General features: G+C 35.5%; 1 protein-coding gene across 2 annotated transcripts; it reads right to left on the bottom strand.

Annotated features, from left to right (window-relative positions):
- Positions 1-1,350: 1,350 nt before the first annotated feature.
- Positions 1,351-2,466, bottom strand: LOC111595853. Of its 2 annotated transcripts, XM_023309767.2 has the most exons (4): positions 2,257-2,466; positions 2,089-2,202; positions 1,876-2,031; positions 1,351-1,822 (listed from the first exon to the last, which is right to left on the bottom strand). In XM_023309767.2, exons 1-4 carry the CDS (start codon positions 2,326-2,328, stop codon positions 1,571-1,573), a joined length of 594 nt encoding a protein of 197 aa, XP_023165535.1. In that variant the 5' UTR covers positions 2,329-2,466; the 3' UTR covers positions 1,351-1,570. The 2 variants fall into 2 exon arrangements, with proteins under 2 accessions (XP_023165535.1, XP_023165534.1); XM_023309766.2 differs by having other exon boundaries at positions 1,351-2,031; positions 2,257-2,461.
- Positions 2,467-23,547: the final 21,081 nt, after the last annotated feature.

The raw sequence follows: 23,547 nt of genomic DNA, 5'->3' as shown, positions 1-23,547 counted from the left end.
CATTAAAGACTAAGCTATTTTGACCAAAACTGAATTTATGTAAAAAGGTTTCGTTCGAAATGCAAACATGAATCCACAATAGCGCAAGCAAATCCTTTTGCCAGCCAGGCGGAGCAAGGAGTAGCAACTCAATTAGTTGCACGCATCCATTAGATATTCCAGGCACAGTTGCAGAACGATTGCAAAGCCATAAAATAGCCAAAGGCCGCATTGAAAAGACCAAAAGAAGATTATTTTTGGGCCAGCCAAAAAACAAAATGAAACCAAAGATGTCACGCAGCGGGTTGCCCCAGGGATTTGCCACAGCACAGCCAAATATATAAGTATATAAATATATAATACATATATATGACATTTTGTTATGAATACTAATCTGGGCGGAACTTTAAAGGGCCAAACTTACACACTTTGCATAGCTTGGACAATAGTGTGAAATGTTATGAATTCTTGACAAGTATTCCCGAAATGGGAAATATGCGCAAAACTTGTTGATTTACAGTAGAATATTAAATTAAATATTTGAAGGGTTTTATGTTTATGAAAAAGGGCTCAAATTTTCATGAATTTATGTACAAGAAATTTGCTTGTAATTTTACAAAACTAGTGCTAAAAATTTGTTTATAATAAATTTTAATAAATATTATAAATAATATAAATACTTTATGCAAAATTATGTATAGATGTTTTAAGAATGTAGTGCTTCTATTCTAACTATTTCACGCTTTCATACATCATTTTGCACAGCTTCGATGTATTAATGAATGGAATCTGAGTTTGTAAAGAAATAGTTTATATTTAGTCAAGTCTGGAGAAGAAAAAAGAGAAAATCATAGCATTAAATATTCATAAAAATATGTATAAATTACTATAAATTAAAATTGTGCATATCATCGATTGAATATTCAATCAGTAACAGTTTTAAAGCAATTTTTAAAAATATTTTCATGACTTTTCAATCAGCTATTCTAGAGAGCAATGAATAACCAAACATAACCAAAAAATGTGAAAAAAAGTCGAAAAATATAATTGAGGTAAATGACAACGAAAAAGCTATAAATATTTTTAAATAGAAAAAAATTAAAGCAAGAAAAAGAAATCTGGACAAATCGTAAGGCAGATTAGTTGAAACCCTATTTATAAGAAAAGCGAATAAAAGAGCAGATAAATATTAATAAAAATGTCAGTAGTTTGCAAATCTCTGAGATGAACATCTCATTCGAGGCGGCTCTGTTGAAAGGTTAAGGCTTCACCCACAGATTGTGAAGTTAGCGAAATGACAGCGAATTCCCAAAGGAGAATTATAAAGAATTATATAATTATACAAAATAATAAAGTATTAGATTTTGCACATGTTTTTTATCAATTGAAAAGTAAAATCTATAAATTTGAACTACAAATTATTAGAGCATATTCAACACTTTCATAGTTAAGCGATATTGAGGCGATTTCCTACATGAGAACTATGAAAATCTATGGAGTGCCCGGCGCCAATTCGTTCAGCCAACTGCAACTAATGTGCCGCCATCAGATTGTTCGAGCACAAACGCTATGCATTGATAGAGAATCAATTTTATTCAGTGTTTGAGGGCGTTACGATTTTTTGGCAGCGGGCTCGACTTTGCGGCACATGCCGAGCAGCTGGTCCGGCAGCGGCTTGCCCGAGAGGCTTTTCACGCCCAACGGCTGCAGTTTCTTCAACAGATTCTGGACGCACTGATGCTGATAGCTGACGCCAGAGCCCACCTGTCCAGTGTAGATTTTGTCGTCCACATAGAGTATGTCGATGCCCTCGTTCATGATGCGAACATGGTAGTGATGGTTGCTGGGGAAGAAGTTGAGCTCGGTGCCCAGCTCTTTGGTGATCAGCGTATTCACCTCATAGATTTTGACCAGAAACACGACGATTTCCGAGCTGCTGTACAGCGTTTGGCCAGCAGGCAGTGCCGTGATCTCAACCACACAACGCTCGCAGCAGATGAGCTCCGGCTCGTACGGTTCCATGGCGTGAAATGTCAACAGCGCTGAGTCGGGCTAAAAGAATGGAACATACCAAAAACCTAAACGCCATACGATAGCTCACAGAAATACCTTGAAGCGCTTGCGATAGCTATCCAACAGCTCCTCGGTGCTATAGATAGTGCCATGCCAGCGTGGCGGTATGAAGAGCTCATAGTCGGCCGATGTCAGCAGCATGACGCCATGCTGAAAACCGCATGACTATGCATAATAAACTAGCTTAGTTTACTGCAAGCTTACCAAATCGTATGTATAGTCGTGCAGGTTGTCGGGTGTCACATCTTTGGGCGCGCCATAAGCATCGAGAAACATGTTGAATTGTATTGAGCTCGAGTGATATTTGGATTGCTGTATATAACTTGAGCTCACAGAAATTTTGTAAGTTTTAAATTCAATCGAAGCAATTGAACGTTGACAGCTTTCACAGTTTGCAGAGCTAGTGATGACACTTAACTAAGCGATATATGCATACATTCGATAGTTGCTCTGCCAAAACTTCAATTAGCAAATGCAATCTAAAATTATGAAAAATTTATCAAAAGGAAATGCTTCTATTAAAGTTGCAATCAGTTCTTAGCGCCAGCGTTGCCAGACTGCGCGAGCTGCCTAGTTATGCCTGCCACACTTTGAGAGAAAGTGCGGCCAAATTTTGAGAACTGTCAATCTGTATATCCGAGCAAAGACTGTCAGGCTAAAGCATACAACGAGTTTGGCTTACACATTCAGTTGAACATTTATACTTCCAAAGAGAGGAACAAAAAAAAAATTAGAATTTTTTTAAATAAATTTTTTTTTTGCAATTTTGTTGCTGAACAGTTTAGCTCAAAAAGTATCGCGAGTTTTGTGTTCTTTACAAATTTAATTTATTTATCGGATATAGAATTGTGATCATGTTTTTTTCCAATTTGTATTCTTGAGGCATATAAAAATAATTTCTTGTGATTGCCGTCTTAATCTCCTCAATTATAGCTTAACGACGTCCTTTTTTAGCCGTCTGCAGTTTTGGGAACAAGAAAGTCACATGCTGTGGCTGCGGACATCTAACCTGGTATATTACTGATTTGCGTATTGGATGCTTTTCTTTTTATATGTTGTAGGTAAGTTGTCAAAAGAAAGTATAAAGTTGTCTATCACGGCAAGTTTATTTCTTATATTATATTAATATATTTTTCTTTTATATATTTTTAAATGATCTATAATTTCCTTATTCCTCAAGCAGCTTCAATTTCTAATTCGATTTAATTCTAATTCGAAATAATGGATAAATGAGTCATCCTCTGAGCCGTGTTTGTTTTTTTTGTTTTATTTTTGGTATTATAATTTGTGTGTTGGATACAATGTAATCTGTTGCGAGGTGCTACAGAGCATAGAATCTTTAAAATTAATTCATATTCTGATTACTATAAAGATGTTATATATTTTTAATAGATATATATATATATTTTTAATAGATATGCGTAGCTTTGTCACATTTGTTGTTCAAGGAAATTTAAGAAAATATATATTTGCATTTGTTGTTCGCATTGAGTTTGCAGAATTCTTACTAAAAGCGACTCTGGCTGTCGTGCAGTCCGCTACTATACAATATAGCCAATTTAGTATCTTGGAGAGCTGTCGAGCACAGCTTCAGCAATAATTTATAAGTAATAAGCTTGAGCCTACGACAATGCGCAAAAGAGCGAATGAAGTATGTGAGGATAAATAGAAAACGGAGTGAATGAGCGCAGTTCCAATCTTAAATCTTGCATATAATATACATACATATGCTATACATATAATATATATATATAATAATTGCTGTATTTCTGAAGTCTTTATAATGTAATTTAATTTCTCCTTTTCTGTAGAATCTTTTTAATAAAACTATGGTAACAGCTTTCAGTTTTCGAGTGTTGTCGAACCTTTGTAATAAATAAATTTTCTTTTACTATGAAAGTTAATTATATGTATGGAATTCGTATGATGTACCTAGTTGACATTGCCTAATTTACAGATTGCGTTTGAGGTGCAGCAGTTCAGCAGAGCATAGCTTAACCTTAACTAACATTCAAGTTTACTTGGCACTCTTTAAGAAACCCTGCTCCATTCAACAGCACACGCAACAATAATAGCTGTAGACATGGACATTCTGTTTAACATGATAATATTTGTTCTGTGCGCTGCGCTGTCTGCCACCTGTTGCCCACCTGTGCGGTAATTGATGTAAAGGCTGTCGACGCTGTGAAGTGTCACAGCCGCTGCCTTTTGCAATTGCAATCGTTCCTGTCGCCGCTCTCGTTGAGTGCCTTGTTGATCCTTTTTGCACAGCTCCAAAGGCACTCGAAACGGGGCGAAAAAAAAGAAATTCAAAAAGACTTTTTATGTGGAAACTGTGCAGCTGTCTAGCTCTAGTCAGGCCTATTGGCCTACCCAGCCCCAAACAGCATTTGAACTTATGTATAAGCACTTGGCTAAATGATAAATAGCATACGAGTTAAAGAGGACGCATAGGGCAAAGGCTCGCACACCTAGTCACCTTGGTGCGCGGATAACGAGCGGCACATCCTTCTGGAGCTAAGCCCAAATGTAATGAAAATGAGATGAAAATTATTGCACCGTAAATCAGCTGCGTCCTCCTGGGCGCCCAGCTGCGTTCTCTGCTTTCCGGGCTAAACGTTTGCAACTGCTTAATTTGGCTTTCATTGCGTCTTTTCTTTTTCCTTATCCCTTGTTTTTTTTTGCTTTGCTTGGCGAGCCTGACATGAATTATTTAACGATCTCCAGCTGCGTTGATGCGATTTCGCAAGCATGGCTCTAAATTAAAGCTATAACAAGCTTAATGCACGCCAAAACCGCAAAACGGAAGACGGAAGACGGACCGAACCAAAGCCAAAAACTTCATTTAATGCTACAATGCTGGCCAAACAATAAGCGACCCCAACTCTCTCGCCCTGTAGCCATAGACACAGCTACAAATACACATTCAGATACACTCAGACACAGACAGAGGCACACACATACATATGTAGATGTAGCCTTGGCCATGCTTCATGTGGGGACTTAACTCTTTGTGTGTGTTTGTGTGGGCCAACGAAAAACGTCGTTGTCGACTTTCCAATTTCAAGTGAAAAATCCCGCGAATGAACATGTAAACAACAATGCCACGATAGGTGGGCAAAGGCCAAAAACAACGTGGAAACAAAGGCACAAATAGAGGCGACTAAGATTGATTCGATGCACAAAACAATCGACTAGCAAATGCACTAGAAAAATTTTAGTAAAATTAAAAACAAACTAAATGGAAAGATAATTTATCTTGGATCTGTGTGTGGCCTTAATATAAAATAACAAAGATCAGAATTTAAAAACTGGGTTTTTAGTTCATAACAAATATTTTATTTGAATTTCTTTTAATTATATAAAATAAATTAATTTGAAGATAAAGAAAAACAGTGAATTTATAAAATGAGCAATCAATGGCATTTATTTTATTTTTGTTAATATTTTATATGATTTATCTCGGAATATTCATCATTATAGAAAAAAATGTTAAAATATAAAAAATATTATGGGTTTTGTTTCATAACATTTCGTCATTTATTTATGTTTAAGGTAGGTAAAAATGCGTTATGGCAGTCATTAAACTTTAAGGTGGAATCTTTCTATATGCTGTAGCTGCATTAGGATTTTTAAAAATATGTAAATTTCATAATTGTAATTTTTAATTCCTATTTTAAATATATAAATTAAATACCTTAAAAATATCTGAGCTGAAGTACAGTTTTTTTAAAATTTCAGTTATATTATTGCATATTTCTTTACCAAAAATGTTATTGCCCAACGCCTTTTCTTTGAATATTTCGCTTATAAATGCCTAAGCTGTTCCACTTAGTAGCTAATATATCCGTTTGGGCGATACTCTACATTCAGCATCAGCTCGGCAAATCCGGCCGAAAACTACTGACAGACACCACTGGGCGCATTCAATGCCAACGCTTGCTTCCTGTAACTGCAGCAGCGAGTGCATATGTATCTGTATCTGTATCCGTTGCTGCAGCTATTGCTATAGCTGTGTGGCTGTGGCGTGTATGAGAAATTTGCAGTGAACGTTTGAACGAAAGAGGAAATCCTAAAAGCAAATAAAATGCTGCTGCTGAAACCCACTTGAAATATTTTTGGCAATGAAAATAAGCAAAAGGAGATAAACGCAGACATAATAAATAGAATAAACTAGCGCTTCGAGAATGTTGCAACGCATTTGCAACGTTGCGTGGCATGCAACACAAACGGCAGCAGCAGCAGCAGCAGCAAGCAAAAGTGCAAGCCAAGCTCTGCTGCTGCTTTTAATCCTTGGAAATTTGTCTAAAAACCCGAAAATCCGCGTCGTTCCGTGTCCTTCGTAAGGCTGATGAATGACAACGTTCTCGCTTGTCGCTGCTGTGCAAATTATAAAAGCAATTTGCATTATGTGGGTCGCCGTTGTCCCGGCTTAAATATACATAAAGCCACGAGGTATACCGTCAGCCAGCCCCATCCGCCCACACCCAAACAACGCCCACCCGCCAAATTATTCACGCTCAGGCATTGTTTGCGAGTCGTTAGCTGCTGGCTTTGGGCTTAAATTAGCTATGCACTGCAAGACTATGATTTCTGCTGCCAGGTTTCATATTCCAAATTAACTTTGTATTAGTTTATATTTATCATAAATTGTATTTAACATAACTTAAGGATATTATAATGCTTAGAAAAACTAAACCCAATTAAATCAAATTCTTAGAGTAGAGAGATATTTATATTCTTTATAAAAATTATATTCTCAATAAAATAAATAGAATTTCGATTAAAATGCTTTTTAATTTAAAAAATGATTTTAACTAAAAAATATAGAAAATAAAATGCGATTAAAATAAAGCACAATTTAAAGATTTAATTTAAAAAATATTTCATTAACCAAGGAAGATTAATATAATTTTTTCGATAATTAAAAAAAATATTTTTTAAATTTAAATGCATATGAAAAACTAAATATTTTTTAAACTCCGACAAATTGAATTCGCCTTAGTAAAATAAAATTAATCTGAAATCAATTAACTCTACACTATGAATATATATATATATATATATATATATATATACTCTATAAAAATAACACATAGTGCTCAAAGTTGTAAGAAATTAAATGACCTTTAAAAGAAATGCATTAACTAAACCCTAAAGTCATCTAATTATGTGCTTTCATTTCAATCAACTAATTGCCATTGAAATGGAGGAACAGCACTTGGAAGGGCTCTTTTTGATTAAACTATGACTCAATCGGCTGTCATCGCAATCCACCCCATGAACGGGTGGTCCACGCATAATTGCGAATACATAAATAAATTGATGCTCGCATGCGGGGTTTAAAGCATAATAAATTTTTTGAATGCGCCATTAGCATGATTTATGCCTATTTAATTTTTCATAACAATGCAGCCAACACACAGCAAGGATAATGGACAAGGACAATGAGAGCAACTACACATAATGTGACAACAGGCGCGGCATTAGCGCCGCCCGCACAAAAGGATCTGCGAGCTACGCTGGACCACCATAAAGAAGAGTGCATAAAAAATGTGATCCGCCTGAGGGAAGGGGCAAGGGGCAAGGCACGACATAATTGAATAGTAAAAGCGCGCACTGAAAATTAACCACCACAAATGACGCAAATAATGTTAAAATGTCAGCCATGAAGTAGTCGTCGGTGGGGGCTAGTAGGAGAAGGGAGAGGGGCAGGGCGGGGCAACTAGCTAACGGGAGGCGTTGGGGTAGACCGCATGTACGGACGATTAAATTTCATTGAAATTGAATTACATTAAAAAGTGCAAAAGGCGAAAAAGCAGCACAAAAGCGTAAACCACTCGTCCCCTGTCCACGCGTTGAAACTAGACTTCAAATGCAACAACATCCGCAACAACAACGGGAACAAAGCGAACAACAGGAGCGAAACAACTGCGCGCTCGCACTACCCCTCGGGCAGGACAATAGTGCGCAAATTAACTTACAAAAGCGAAATAAAAATCGCTTATGCGACCATTTTTAACAGCGACTACAAACTGATATATGTTCGCATACTCATTCAAATGTGATTGAATGGGGTATATTGGTTACGCTGTGGTGTATGTAACAAGCTTGTCCCTAAAGAAAAAGCATATCTAAAGAATTTTCCAATTTTCTGTTTGGCTTCATCTATTTCCAATGAAGGAGCTACAGCGATCAATGCTGCACTGATCGCAGCTCTAAAGTGCTAAGATTTTTATTTAAAATTCTTTTCTTAATATGAATATTTTATTTACAAATGAAGATTCCTTTTTCTATGCAAACTCTTTAGTATTAACGTCGTAAACTAGTAGGAGGCTGTCAATAGCATATTCATGCTTGAATATTCACATTTTTCTGATAACAGCAACATCAATCAAATAAGTTTATTAGCTTCAATCTTATATATAATTTTATTTATTTATTTATATAAATGGTTTGACTTTTCTGAATTGAAAAATCAATTTTTCTATATAAAAGAATTAATCAGTTATGATAAAGAAGTGTCGGTACATTTTAACTATCTATGAGTTATAATAATTTTTTCAAGAACATCAATAAAAGCTCAAATTTGAAGAAAATCAATTATATTAAATAAAAAAATTCTGGTTTGTAAATTTCAAGAACATCAACAAATGGGCGTAAAACTCTGTTTAGTCTTTAAGTTCATATTTAGCTCGAACTTTTTGCTATAAATACCATAAAAAGTGATATTCAACTTGGGCTATTCGAGCATTTCTGGCAGATAGTGAGAAAATCAATAATGTAATTTAAAATGTAGATACTTCTATAGCTTAGACAGATATAGTATATAGGAATATGTCACGTTTGAAAATATACGAAATCTTGATCTGCTCTTTCCGAAGTTGTTTTGTATTGCCTTATTTCTCTAGTAAAACGTTAAAAAGAGCTGCAGCAATTCCACAAGAGTTTTTACATAGAAGCAGCACAGAGCATCTGCTAGTCTCTAATTGAAACTTGCGCTATCTCTCTATCACCCTACCTCTAGCTCATTTACACGCTTCTCTATCCCTTTCATCTCTCTTGCAATCTCGCTAGCTTTCTCCCTAGTCATTCTTGTAGTCCCTCTCCCTCACTCTCTCTCTCTCTCTCTCTCTCTCTCTCTCTGTTGCTGCATTTGCTGCTTTGCCTAAACACCATCTGCCGCAATTTGGCTTAATGCTAAACAGCCAAGTTACTCGTTTCTTCTTTGCAGTTGCACACACAACTCTACACACACACACACACACACTAACACACACAGCAAGCAACCTCAAGCTCAAACCTTTGGCAAACGTTGCATAGTTTAGGGCGCTTTGTTTATGGTCGCGTCCTTTATCCTTTGGCCTTATCGCATTTGTCGTCACCGCGAAAAGCAGTTGCTTATTAAGTAATTTACGGATTTATTAAAAGTTTGCGCCTTTTGTGCGGCGCTGCGCTTTGTCTCCGCTGTCAGCCTTTTAACTGTGCCGTCTAATTACTTGCCTAATTCGTCGAGGTGAAGCGCACAAATGGGGCTATCATGCATTAGCTGAATAACTAATTAAGAGTTAAGTATTTAAAAAATTTAATTTAATTTAATTTTAAATATTTCTGTTCTTAAATATAATAAAAAAATATATATTTATTCACATCAACTGCTGCACTGGCTGTACTTTTGGCAGCTGGGAATCAAATAAAAAACTTTGCAAGCAGAAAAAATAAATCAAAACAGAACTCATCATTGCGAATTACACAACTCGTAGCCAGCATACGCACCACATAAATCTACTTGACGCAACGTGCCTCCGACTACTCCACGCAGATAACAACAGCCCCGCCCACCTAGATTTAGTCCACAGAGAGTCTGAGTATGGCGCAGCGGGCGTGCCGAGCAGCTCCAAGATTTATGAAACAGTCAAGTATTTTCTATTTAAGTTAATAACAATCATAATAATGGAACTATGAAAATTGATGCAGCGCTCTGTGTGTTGGTGTTGTTGTGCTAAGCTGATGATAGATGATGTGCATATAAGCTCAAATAAACACAAAAATCTTTGAGAGGGGGCGCGCGCGAAGCAGACAAAAAATAAATATAAATATAATGCCAGCAGGTCGTATACGTAACACAAGGTGGGTGAAAGTCTTTGCATATTTGAGCAGCTGCTGTGCTGTTTCTGCATTTGTGACATTCACTTAAAAATTCCATTACAGTAAGCTCCAATAACCACATGAGCAGCAGACGAAGCTGCCCCCAAAAATCTTATTTCAGGCAGCGTTAAGCACACAAATTGCAGTTGACAACAGCAGAACTAAGAGCGCATACCTGACATATATATACATATATATCATTTATATATATATAGTACTTTATTACATTTAGGGGTAGCAGAGCTTGTCGGCTACAACTCATTAAATGCTGAAGAGCACTTGAACAGCTGCTCGAAGCAGTTGAAGTTGTATTTTCTTTGCTCTATTGCTCAAAGATGAGTTGCGTTTGACCTGCGGCTACACTTAGCGAACACCTCGATGAGCAGTCAAATATTCTGCACAAATTTTGACACATTGTTAAAAAAGAGAGAAGCCTGGACGAAATTGAGCCAGACTAGCAAATACTTTAAGGGCGTTAAGCATATCAAAGATCGGATATTTGGCCTAGTGGTATAAGAGTGAAAGCAAAATATTTTTGGGGTTGACATTTGAAATGTAGATTGGATATCAAGTATATGAGTTGTGGCAGCTTCACTGCAAACTTAAAAGCAGTGATAATCGATATTTATCGAATCGAAATAGCGTAAAGTATGGATTTTTTCGACAGGCAGAAAACGGGGAAAAAAATGTTATGCTGTAAGGAATTTGAAAGAAATTTTAAACCGCTAACTATTTCGAGCTTAAAGTCAAAAATACTTAAAATCGATATTTATCGAATTGCAAAAATTTGATTTAAACAAAACATGACTAAAACTACCTTTTAGATATGCAAACTGATGATCTAAGAATCTGCAATATAAATATAACAGCTAAGGGCGAGACCTCGCTCAAAAAAACTCAATCGATATTTATCGAATTTGAAATTTAGCTCAAAGTATCGACGAATTTGCCTACACATGAAAAGCAAAACATTACATAAAGAGGCTCATAATGAATACCCCTATTTTTGACAAATTACAGGGTATTCATAGCTGAACAACAAATGAAGACCAGCGGCACTGAAAACTGCTTTGTAATTTTGTAATCAAATTAATGTTGTGTATTTAACAAAGTTTACGCCAAACTTGAAGTAGTCCCCATCCACTGTTCCAGCTCTACCCCTAAACACAAGTCAACAAAAATAAGGGAACATACAACAATGGCCAACAGAATGTGGCCTGCAGCGCAGTGCGAATGAAAAGCGTCAAAGAATTCACTTTCATATTATCGCAAAAGAGAAATCATTCAGACGGATTGTTGCCCCTGTCAATAGCAAGTAGCTAGCTGCAAGGCAAAAGGCGCCAGGGTTGTCAGCATTCAGTGTTTAATCAACGAAACTCTTAAACTAAATATATATGTGTAGATAGATAGATATATAAACTGTCATTCGCAAATATCGTGGCTAAATGTGTGGTGCTGCAGTGCACACAAATAGATCTGTTTAAGCACATATGCTCGATGTATGCTTCGAGTGTTTCCCATTTCAAATGTTTGCTTACGCATCTTTGAGTGCATGTGGTTGTGTGGGCATGTGATTTTGTCATGTACATTGATTCAATTTGGTAGTTTTCATATTTAAAGTGAGTTGCTTGGCTTGACTTAAGCAAATGCTTGCTAATTGAAATGATAAACAAAATATGAAACGTGTCAAGTGAGCTTTGATGAAACAAAAGAAATATTTAGCATTGTTCTTTAATGGTTTTTTGAATAGATAAACAAAATGATCTTCAATTAGCTGAGCTTCAAATGTTGTGTAATGCAAGTGCCTAAGCTTTGATCGTGCTTGTGTTGAAAGCTCTTTTTGTTATGCTACGCTAAAGATACAACTTAGACGTATACTGAATAGAGATTTGATTCAACATCTTTCTAAAAATCCTCTAGCTGGAGTAGAAGTTTCTCTTCAATACATTAATATACATTATGAAGCGAAACTTAGTCTGTTCTTGTTGTCATAGTATTAGTGAGCTATCAAAAGCTCAACACCTAACATGAGCTTTGGATTAATCAATACATGTGGGTCACTCATCTGTGTTCAAAACTATGACGAAAAACTATATCTAGACGCAGAGTAGCTGTCTGAAGAAAAAGCTCACATAAATTAATTCTTAAGCAAGTCAAATGCTTCAGCTTTAATCAAGTTTATACGCACATGCCCCTCCGCATCCTTAAGCTAACTTCAAACTTTAAAATTAATATCAATCGATCGCCTTCACGCACGCAGTTTGCACAAACTTTGCGTTCCAGGCTCTGCTATCGAGAGTCATTGTCTGTTATGCTGCTAACTGTTCAATATGCCAATCAGCACATCATATTGTCAATAACGAGTACTGTAATAGCTTCCAGTCAAAAGCCGGCGCAGTTACCAGTTAGCAGTTACCAACATTAAGCGGCTCAGTTTAAATATGCGCAAAGCCTTTAAGCGGTTCTCCGACTCAGACAGTTGATGGCCAAACAATGACAAGCTAAACAACAATAACAACTACAATAACAACAAACAACTATTTGCCAATGTGTGTGAGAGCTGGTGTCTGCTTGTTTGTGCGTGAATACACATAGGTATGCGATTCAAGGCAATTTCCTTAATGCTATTTGAGGAGCGTCTGGCGTCGTCTAGCAGATGGCCATAATTAACGCACGTTGTCTGTCAGGCATTTTGGCTGAGCCAAGTTTCCTTTATGAACACACGCTGAAACTTTGCTACGCATGCACTGAGCAGAAATGTTTGGAATAACTGCGTAGAATTTGCAGATTATTGGAATTATTAGGCGTTCTAGATGAGCAGAGACGGTTGTTGAACTATAATTTAATACTTAAAAATTAAATATTTCTATTTATATATTATAATATAACTTCATTTATTATTGTATTATTTATTGTAAAATTTAAGTTAATAATTAATTCTATTTTATACTTAATTTATGAAAATAAATACGATTCAAATTGTGTTCAGCAATATCCATTCACTTCTATTGATTAATTTTTCTGCATTTATATAAAATATTTATTTATATTATAATATAATTTCAATTATTTTATACTTAATTTATGAAATAAAATTCAAATTGTGTTCAGCAATATCAATTCACATCTATTGGTTAATAATTTTTCATTTTTTTTCTGAGCAAAAATTTTAGTTATGTTATATTTCATTATATTGAGCCATTTTAGGTCAAGTTAATTTTAATTTTATCTTAAATTTTTTTTTTAAATAAGGAATAATAATATTCAATAACTAAAAGCAAAAATATTAAAATGATAAAAAAATAATATAAATTATAAACTTAAGAACACAAATATAAATACAACATTCTCAAAATAAATATTCTGCAAAGACCTTTTTTTAGTTGAAGAATAAAACTTGTGCTACTCCTACATTTTATATATATATTTATATATATATATATAGATCACATTTTTATCTTCTATATATTAGATATTTTATGTAATTTTCTTCTGGTTTTCCAACCCCTGTCTTTTCTCAGTGCACACACATGACAATAATAATTATTGTCTTTATTATGCTCCTGTGCATGTTTTACTATTTTACTTATCCGAGTTTTGCCATTTAGCCAAATTGGCAGACATTTGTCTTCAGGTCGAGCTAACTGCTGCTACTCGCTCTCAGACAAAGACTTCGACTGGGAGTCCTCGTGGACTGCTTTGGCTGTCATTGCTCATACTTCATCCGACATCCTTCAACCTGTCCGTCTGCCTTCAGTTATACCTGTGGTATTTCTTCTTATTCTCTCTGCTTTTTTTCTTCTGCTCGTCCAACTTCACCTTGATGCTGTCGCAGGCTGCACATTGGATGCCTGCGAGTCCTTGCTGCTTAAAAGCTTTTCATTTAGCTTAATTAACTTATAACAATTTGGTGGTTTATTATCTTAATTTATAACCTGCAGGCATAAATCGTTCCACTCTTTTGTCTGGCGCCGTCTGCTTTCTAATTAAACTCTAAGTGAATTTCATTTGCGAACTTTTCCTCGTTTTCATGTATATTTAATTTTTATAGAGACGTCTTCACTTCTTGGCAGAAGTTTTCACTTTGATTTATTAGCGAGCTAATCAAAGCTCTCTATCAGAACCCAATCAATTTGACAACGTCAAGAAAAGTAAGAAATAAAAACAGAAAATCAAATGCAACTGTAATACAACTAATTTATTTAAAATGCTCATTCATGCCATGTCGAATTCTTGTCTATTCATCAAAAGGCAAAAGTCCTGGGCGACAGGACATGGGTCAAAAGCCTTTTGTGTGTTCGCTCCGACCCCACCGCGCCAAAGATGTCCCTTGACCCAGACCAAAGCTGTGCAATTAATATTGAAAAGCTCAGCACTACGCAAAACTTGGCAACTCAGCTTAAGGGTGGCTACCCTGACTGAATGAAGATGATGGAACTGATGAAAGCGAGCGTGTGACAAATGTGCTGCCTGTCCAAAGATTTACAAATCTGGCTAAGCATTTCTTGAAGGTAATTAATTGAATAGATTGCGGACGCTGGTCAAGCAAATGCAGACCAAGTTGACATTTGCCAATTATCTAAAGCCAACATAGACTAAAGTATGTAAATATAAATATATAATAATTTATATATTTAGCTTGAAATTCATGTAGGATTAAGGCACAAGGCATATGTATGCTGGCCCAGCAAGAGGGATGCTATTTTGAATAGCTTTATCTTAGCAGTTGTTGCTCAGAGAAAGCTGCTTTAGTATTTAATGAGATTTGCCATTTTTAAATTTTATCCTACAATTGCTAAAAATATAAAAATTGTTGCAAAATTTTGGCTTTTTTAATACGCAACTTGAAGTCCGTCTTAAAGTCGCATAACATAAATCAGCTGTTTTTGATCTTTAGGCAGTATTTAAATGGATATTAATATAATATACAATAATATATAATACAATATATAATATTAATATATATAGTTGCTGTAGAAATCAGAGTTGACGACATCCAGCACAGCCTACTCGGCGTCAGCATTCGAGATGTCCATTGACTTGATGTATATACTTCCATACATATTCATATATATATTTATAAATATATATATACATTCATACATAAATAAATACATACATACATACTTGCATGCACACATCTATGCATCAAAATTAATGAATTTACTGCTCCTCAATATTAACTAAGAAAAAACAAAAGGAAAGATCTAACTAAGTTTTGGAAATCTTTTGCCGTTCCGCCTCATTATGTGATTCATTAAACGTTTAGCGGTTTTCTCGAATATTTTTGCCTGTCAGCCTTGCAGTTGGCTGCTGGGTGGGCGTGTCGTGAGTTGCACATTTAGATAGAGCGCGCGCGTCTGTTTAATGAGCTATAAGTATCTGGTGGCAGTCGGGACTCTGTCGACAGAGTGGCTGGCACTCATTTGGTTTGTCATCGCGCCGCTAAGTATGCAGCAACTTTTGACAAACGACATTACGGCCATTGGCAATTAATTTCGAGTGCGATGAGACAGCGAATCTGCTCTGCTGGCCTATTGGCGGGCATTACGTTAGCACCAGTCATGGACGTCACATTACGTCTCATTAGCGGCTGCGGCTGCAACCCGGAAATCATTCATTTCCGCCACTCAAAATGAAAATGAGAATGAAAATGAAAATGAACAGTTTTTCGGCACTTTTCAGCGGCAGTTTTTCAAGCAGCAAACAACAAAAAGCGACATTGTCATCGAGTCATCGAAGCGAGGGGCTGGTCTGGGCGGTAGCTTAAAACTCCCCAATTCCCAAAGCTACGAAAAACAAGTGAAACTGATTTAGTTGGCTATGACTGACTGCTAGATATCCTAAGCTAGGGTTTTCCTTTAGATCATCTCTACTCTATGTGCTCTTGCGCATTGATCTGTCGAATAGCTTTACCAATTTCAAGGAGTATAATAGGAAGTTAGTATAAACTGCGCGCTACCAAAATTGATGCCTTTAGTTCACATGGTTTTCCAGTTTTGATTAAAAACACTTACCCTAAGTCTTCACTAATTTAATTTAGAAATTCTATTTAAAATGGAGCTTTCCAGAGTCCGTGGGTATTTTATAAGAACTAAAATACCAAATTTGATGTTAGTAGCTCTCATAGTTCTCAAGCTTAGAACAAAATATCAAGGCTTGAAATTGATAATTTGAAAAGGAATGATACAATCGAAAAAAATAAAAGTTCATTTTGTCTAAGATAGACAAAATTGTTTAGTATAAATATCTAGCTTCGAGCTATTGTAATTTTCGAGCTAGTCTTAAAAAAAAATTAAACTGAAAAACAAAAAATTAAAACTGAAAAAAAATGTATCAATTTTAAGTCTCGCCGCGATCTTCAGCTCACCAGTTAACGATAACGATCAGTTATCGTATTGCACATTCATATGGATAGGGACAGGGGAGGCGTGGCCAAGGAGCGTTCGCTGTGGCTTGATTTCCGAGGCTTAAGTAGAAGTATTTTATGGCAAATGCTTCTGAATTTTCCAGCTTTGAGATTTTATATTATAGATTTTATATTATGATTTAAGTAGAGCTGAGAGATATTCTCCATGGCTTGGCCAGATAGCCAGAAGAACAAGCCAAAGAAGCCAAAGGCTCGATCGACTTAGTTCAATGCCTCTATCAACATCAGCTTTTCTCAGTCTGTTATTCATCATATCCGCTCAATCAATGAGTGTAGGGTATAAAAAAACGTATTTCAATTGAATTGATTTTGAATGCTGTGCTGTCTGCCGCCTGTCTGCTGCCCATTGAAAAGTGCGTGCGTGTTTTTTGTGGGGGTACAAAGAGCAGCCTGTGGGGGAGGCTGGGTCGCACACGTTTCTATTAAGTTTCGGTAAAATGTCTGTGCAGCAGGCCCCCCTCGGAACTCATCCACACCCACGCACTCACAGCGTGCCTCACCTCGCTCTGATTGACTTTTGCGTTGACATTTGCGCTGGGTTATCGCGCGCCGCCCTTCGCTTGTTCGGGGAGTATTGCTGGCAGCGACGGGACGGGACTTTCCCCGGTGCTGGGCGGTCGGTCCACATCTGTGACTGTCTGCTGCTGCTCTTGTGATTCCACAATAAACGCATTATGCTGCCATTAGTTGAGTGCCAGAGCCTTCCGCTTGTTTGCCAGCTTCCGTTTGTGTTGTTGTTTGTTTGTTTGTTTGTTTGTGACTCGCTTTTCAGTTTTCCTTTCTTTCATTTTTGTGCCCACCAACAATAAAACTGCCTTGTCAATGGGCGAGCTCAAACAAAAATTTCCAAACTTTTCATGCAATGAATTGTTAATTTACTTAAACAGTTGCCCCATTTGCTGGCAGTTTCTGTTTTTCTTACATTTTTTCTTCACGTTTTCCACTCGCCCCACCTGTGGACAGGTTGTTCAATGACTTTTTAGTCGACCCCGGCTAACAGGCTCAGGCATCAAATGACATTTACGCTGATTGCATTTCTATGAGAGTCCATAAATTCTTGGATTCTAATGCTTCTCCTCCTTCTGGGACTTAACAAGTGTGAATAGAGTATAAAGGAAGTATATATATATGTATTTAGAGCGTTGAGGAAATAAACATTTAGTTCATATTTACGTACCTGCTCTGAATTTTAAATGAAAATGTCATTTTGCAACTGGATATCTTTAGAGATTGTAGAAAATATAAAAGTACGAAAACTGAATTCCATTAAAATTAGACTAAAAACTATATTGAATTTGTAATAAAATATATATTAATTATATAAATTATATTAAAAGAAAATAGTGGAAGAAGAATCAATCATTAATGGAAGTTTGATGAAATTACTTTAATATGGGGTAGAAGCTTTAACACAAATAAGACAAATTCTTTTATGATAGAACTACGAAAATGCATTTAAAGATTTTTTCTGAAGTTACAAATGAAAGCATTTACCAGATTCGTTAGCCTTATCTAAATCTTCTAGTTGAGCTTGATTACAAATTGCCAAAGCAAAGCCAGTTTTTTAATTGAAACTTGAAAAAAATATTTCTCAATTTAATTTTCAATAGATAATTTCTTCAAGTTTCTGAACTATGCAAAGATGATTTGGATTAAGAAATGTGAATTATGTATTAAAAAAGTGTCTCTAATAAAATACCTACAAAAAGAAAACGTCAATGCTTTTAATAGTTATTTATTTTTATTTATATAAAAATTTTTAAGCAAGTTTAAAATTTGCAGCATCGGTTGCAAGCATATTTACATATATATATACATATAAATATATATATATATATATATATATATACGTACATACGGATTAAACTAGATTGCTTCGACTGTTGAATCTGATCAGGAGACCCCACGTCTCCTTCTGCAATTCTTACAAAAATTTTCGCAAAACTATTTTCCCTTTTCAATGGGTGTACAAAAATTTTATAAAGATTTGCTATATTTTTTATTACAAATATTAATTATTTTTTATAATTGTACAATCAACTTTTCTTCGATATATGTAATTGTAACTTACAGCTTGCTCCCTGTGAGATCTGCCACCAAGAAGTAAAACGACCGTCCGCCTCGAGTCTCAAATTCAAAGTGATTTTTTATTGCAAGGGGAGCATAACAAGAGTGCATTTGCCTGCACGCTCTGGCAACTTACTCACCAGTCTCTCACCTCTCGTACATGCAATGCAGCAATTTCAATGTTCAGTTAAATGTGTACCGAGCAGCTCAACGCTAGTTCTGCGAGCGCTATCTCTTTACTCTCTTAAGGTAATTCCTTAGTTATCATGGCTACTCCATTATACTTTCCATTACAGTTTTATACTATCATCGCTATATATAGGGTATAGTATATGTCTTAACACTTTTAAAAATTAGTTTTTGTCTTAATTTACGAGTCGTTGCTCTTCAGTCTTTGATTTTCTAAACATTGAATTTTTGCCTAGTTTGTTGCTTATGTTGGCAGTAAATGGCGGTCAGCAACGCAGACATGCATGCCACCCAGTATCAAGTGCTTCATACACATTCACACACACACACACGTGTGTGGGGTGCTGCTGCGTGTGGATGTCACCTAACGTTTAACGAATATTTTGCTGACAGCGACAACGGATAATTAGTTTCGCTAACGAGAAAACTTCCACGTGCTGGCCAAGTCACACACGCACACACACACACACACACACACGAATAAACATCACACTTGACACATGATGGGGATCTCTGGTGCAACATGTTAACTCAAGTAGCGTTAACAACGGCGAGTGAAACATGGCCAACACGTAGTCCAATACAAGCTGCTGCTCAGCCATTCGAAGCGAATCGCTGGAATCCTTTGGCTGCCTCGCTTCACTGCATCCGCCGTTGCGTCCTGCTGCTAATAAAATGATTATGTGTTTGTTTTAGTGCTCGCAGGCAGCAGCCAGCATCAAGACATCGTTGTCTGTCTCTTGGCCGAGCAGACACTTTCGAAAACAATTGCTGCGATTGTTTACATATTAATGACAGCTACTTTTATGAACTGCCAACATTTTCTACATAATTGATTGCCGCGCAAGTGCTTGAGCATAAAATGCCATTTCCCGCCGGCTGAAAATGAAGCGCAAATTGCGCACATCTTTTTTTTTACAACAAGTATCTTATGGTAGCGTATATAAAGAGCATATGTGAAGTGTAATCAGCCAGATGGTGGCGGGCATTTTTTTATTTGACTATGAATTGTACGATGAGCAGATGAAGAATGAACTTAATTGAAATAGATTTGTTTTGAATGAAGCTGCAGGCAGCTACAAGTTTGAAATATCGCTTATCTCTACTCATGATATCTATATCAAAGCTATATAAGAATAATAATATCCTCCACTGCCTTCACTTCAGGATATCACAGATTTATGTACATGGAAAAAAAGAGCGAAAACAATTCTCTAGGCGTGCAGAGTTGCCTTTAAAACCAGCCAAGCCAAATAAATTGAATATAGAAAATACATAAATATTCTATAGAAAATATTAAAATTGTAAGCCTCAAAACAAACTTGAAAAATGTTCCATTACTGTATTACATATATAAAAAAATTAAAGTATTAATTTAACATATTTCAAAAATATGATAATAAAAAGGCAGATCAAGAATATGTAAACCATAAAAATCTGATTGCTGCTTTTAGTTAGTTTGAAATATGAATTATTAACAATGAAACTGCATAACTGAGACTAAAATTTATTTAGACAAATTTTGTTTTTTTTTTATCGACTATGAGTACAAGAATTGTGTTGGGACCAGCAGCCAGCGCTGCGTTTAGCACCAATAAATCCTCTAGATCTTTAGCTGATAGGGACTTATAGAAAATCTAGTATCTATTTCATAGTGCCATCTTCAGCTGTTACTCTATGCAACACTGCTGATGGCAGCATATGCAATTGTAAGCACCATTCACTTGCTCTCCTCCCATCACTCGCTTCTAACTGATGATTAAATTTGCATTAAGCACATTTTGTAATGCATTTGCCTTTTTTAGAGGCAACCGCTCATAATAAATGCTGCCCTGTTGCCGCTTGTGTCCCTTGGCCCCTGGATAAAGCACGCACCGGAAGTGGCTGTCGATTTGCAACAAATGGCTGCCGGATGTTGCCAAATGGCGCACGTGAGTCGCTCTCACTGCTGCTCTTCCCTCGTTTTTTTTAACGCTCCTCTAACCCCTTGGCAATTAATTTTGCCTAGCACGTAATTATTTTGTAGTTACACACACACACGCACAGCAACTCACACACATGCATAATTTGGGTTTTTGCAGCTAATTAAAAGCGCGTTGCTTTGTTCAAACTAGATGCAACGTGAGCCGCAAGGGGTTGGCTTGCAGCTAAGCAAGGGCAGCCGTTGCGCCGGCGGCAGCAACTTTTCAATTAGCTCTCCACTGGCCATTTGTTTGGTGGGCAAGTGCTTAAAAATTTAAATTTATGTTGCCTACTTTTGTGCGCTTATGAAATCTAGGCTGCGAGTTGACTTGTTGGAAGTATGTTTCGAAAATGATTTTTTTTTGTAGAACACTTTTAATATTTTTAGAATGAAATTCTAAATTTATTAAAAATATAGGCAAGTTAAGATAATAAATTTATTCTATAGTATAAATAGTATAGAGAGTATAGTATAAACAGTAGCTTTTAAAGCAACCTTAATCCCACTGCAGCTATGTTTGCACCCACAAACAGAGATTATCTTTTTAGTTATCCTTGCGGAGGAGAGCAAAGGAACAAAAGGAATCTAATTAAGTTTTCTCTTCTAGAGGAGACATAAAATGAAATAATTAAGGTCATGCCACTGATGGTACTTCAGAAATTTAGTTTACAAAAGCGTGCAAATTATTATATTAAGTTGATAAAAGTGGAAATAATAATTGGGCATTTAGTCTGCCTATATTAAGCTCTTAAAAAGCTAAATCAACTAATTAATTCTTATTTCTCTTTTATTAGATATTTATATTCTATATTTTAATCAGTCAGCTCATAAAAATTAATATAAGAATTTATGAAATATAAAAACATTTCTTGCTTTTTAGAAATTCGTCAGGTCTTAGAAATAACTTTTCATATATGAACATTGGAATTAATAAAAAATAGTTATTTTCAGTTCGGCATAAAAAAACTTCCTTTATTGAGTTTTTTTATTTACTCTCTGCTCTAAATCTAGTGAGTGGGTCCGTATAGCAGTAGATACGTCTTAAATTTCTACAAATATTCAATTCTACACATATTGTTTTCAAATTTAACAGATTGCTCTATAGACAATAGGCTATAATCTCTACAGCCTTGGCTTATTGTTAATAGCCAAATTATTTGCGAGATGGCTTGGCTGCGTTGACAGTCCTATCACGTATCTGGAGCTGCATTAAACACTTACCTTGAAGTCTTTGCATATAACATGCGACTTTCTTGTGATTCAATTGTAAATTGTACAAAAAATGTTGCCTACTTTTTAGCGCGAAAATATATTCATTCTCTGATTATCTTGTACATTTTATTATAGGGTTTCTTTCTGATAAAAAGCAAAGGGTATTTGAAAGTATTGCTAAAGAACAATAAAACTGAATTCTTTTTCCGATCAGTCAAAACCTCATGTTTCTGTTTTGGAATGTTTTGCTCTACGTAGGCTGCGACTGGGAGCTGGTTCTATGGGAGATTTGTAGAATAGGAGATGTGTAGCATTTAGACGTCTGCTCCAAGAAATTCGCTTCAAAATTCACGTGGCTAAAGACTTCAGCTAATATTTTTATTTTATTTATATTTATTTTATTTATATTTTATAAATTTTGGGAGACTTTCAAGTCTCAGTTTTGAGCACAGAATATCTCATTCATAAGAATATGACTTTAATTCGCAATCATCAAATAAATTTAATTCACAAAATCTGTGAATGCATTTTGAAAAGTTTAGTCATTAGTTAACAACTAAGCTGCATCCATACACATCATCTATAAAAGTAAATAAATAGCTAATTTAATTAAAAGCAGTTGCGAATCAGTTTCATCCTTGATGAAGTGCACAAAATAAGCAATAATAGAATAAACAGACGCTGTTTGTGTTTGCTTTGTGAATTTCATAATTATGGCATTTTTATTTGCATTTTAATTGCTACATTGTAAATACGCGTATTCAATATCAATAATTACACATAGACATACACTTAGTTTCTGTATTTTCTAATGGATAAACAACATACGAATATTCTACGATAAACACATAAATATGTATGCACTAAATATTTTATGCTTCATATATTATTTTACTTGAATATATATTTATTAATGTGTGTGTGTGTGTAAATGCATATCTAATGGGGTTTACAAATTGTGTTTAGCCATTAAATTGAAGGAGTTTTGTCATATATGCCTGCTGGTAATTACGCACTAATTACATAATAATAATTACATAAGTCTATATATATTTAATAATATAAGTATGTGTGTATTATAACTAAATAAATGGGCTCTGCTATAATTATTTGATTTTTAATTACTATATGCACAATTTGATTCGTAGTACTATTTGCATATTCGCATACATTCGATTGAAAACTCGTCTGGGCTCTAGCTTAGTCAACTATTTACATTTTACATAATTTATTAAATTTATTTCAATTTTTAGTTCATAATTAAGCTGTTACGTAACAATCTAACTAATCATTTAAGCGCCGGCCTTTAGCTGCCCGCATACTTGGAGGAACTTATCATACGTTTCTTTAACATTTACAATCATCTACAGCTAGAACTAAGCCTAAAAGAAGGGATAAAGCATTAAAGAGAGACAGAGATAGTGGAGAAGAAAGAAAGAGAGAGAGATAGTGTGTGGGTAGTTAGTCTATCACTAGCATAGAGCCA

The sequence above is a fragment of the Drosophila hydei genome, unplaced genomic scaffold, assembly GCF_003285905.1.
Source record: "Drosophila hydei strain 15085-1641.00,03,60 unplaced genomic scaffold, DhydRS2 tig00000172-arrow-pilon, whole genome shotgun sequence".
In the NCBI taxonomy this organism is placed as follows: domain Eukaryota; kingdom Metazoa; phylum Arthropoda; class Insecta; order Diptera; family Drosophilidae; genus Drosophila; species Drosophila hydei.
Note: the sequence above shows the minus strand (reverse complement) of the source record. Positions and strands in the feature narration are given on the sequence as shown.

Excerpts from the sequence above, each read along its gene's own strand:
- LOC111595853 (XM_023309766.2), bottom strand. The coding sequence starts at position 2,328 with ATGTTTCTCGATGCTTATGGCGCGCCCAAAGATGTGACACCCGACAAC. Across the intron at positions 2,203-2,256 it reads ACGACTATACATACGATTTG|CATGGCGTCATGCTGCTGAC; the intron begins GTAAGCTTGCAG and ends TGCGGTTTTCAG. Across the intron at positions 2,032-2,088 it reads GCTATCGCAAGCGCTTCAAG|CCCGACTCAGCGCTGTTGAC; the intron begins GTATTTCTGTGA and ends CCATTCTTTTAG.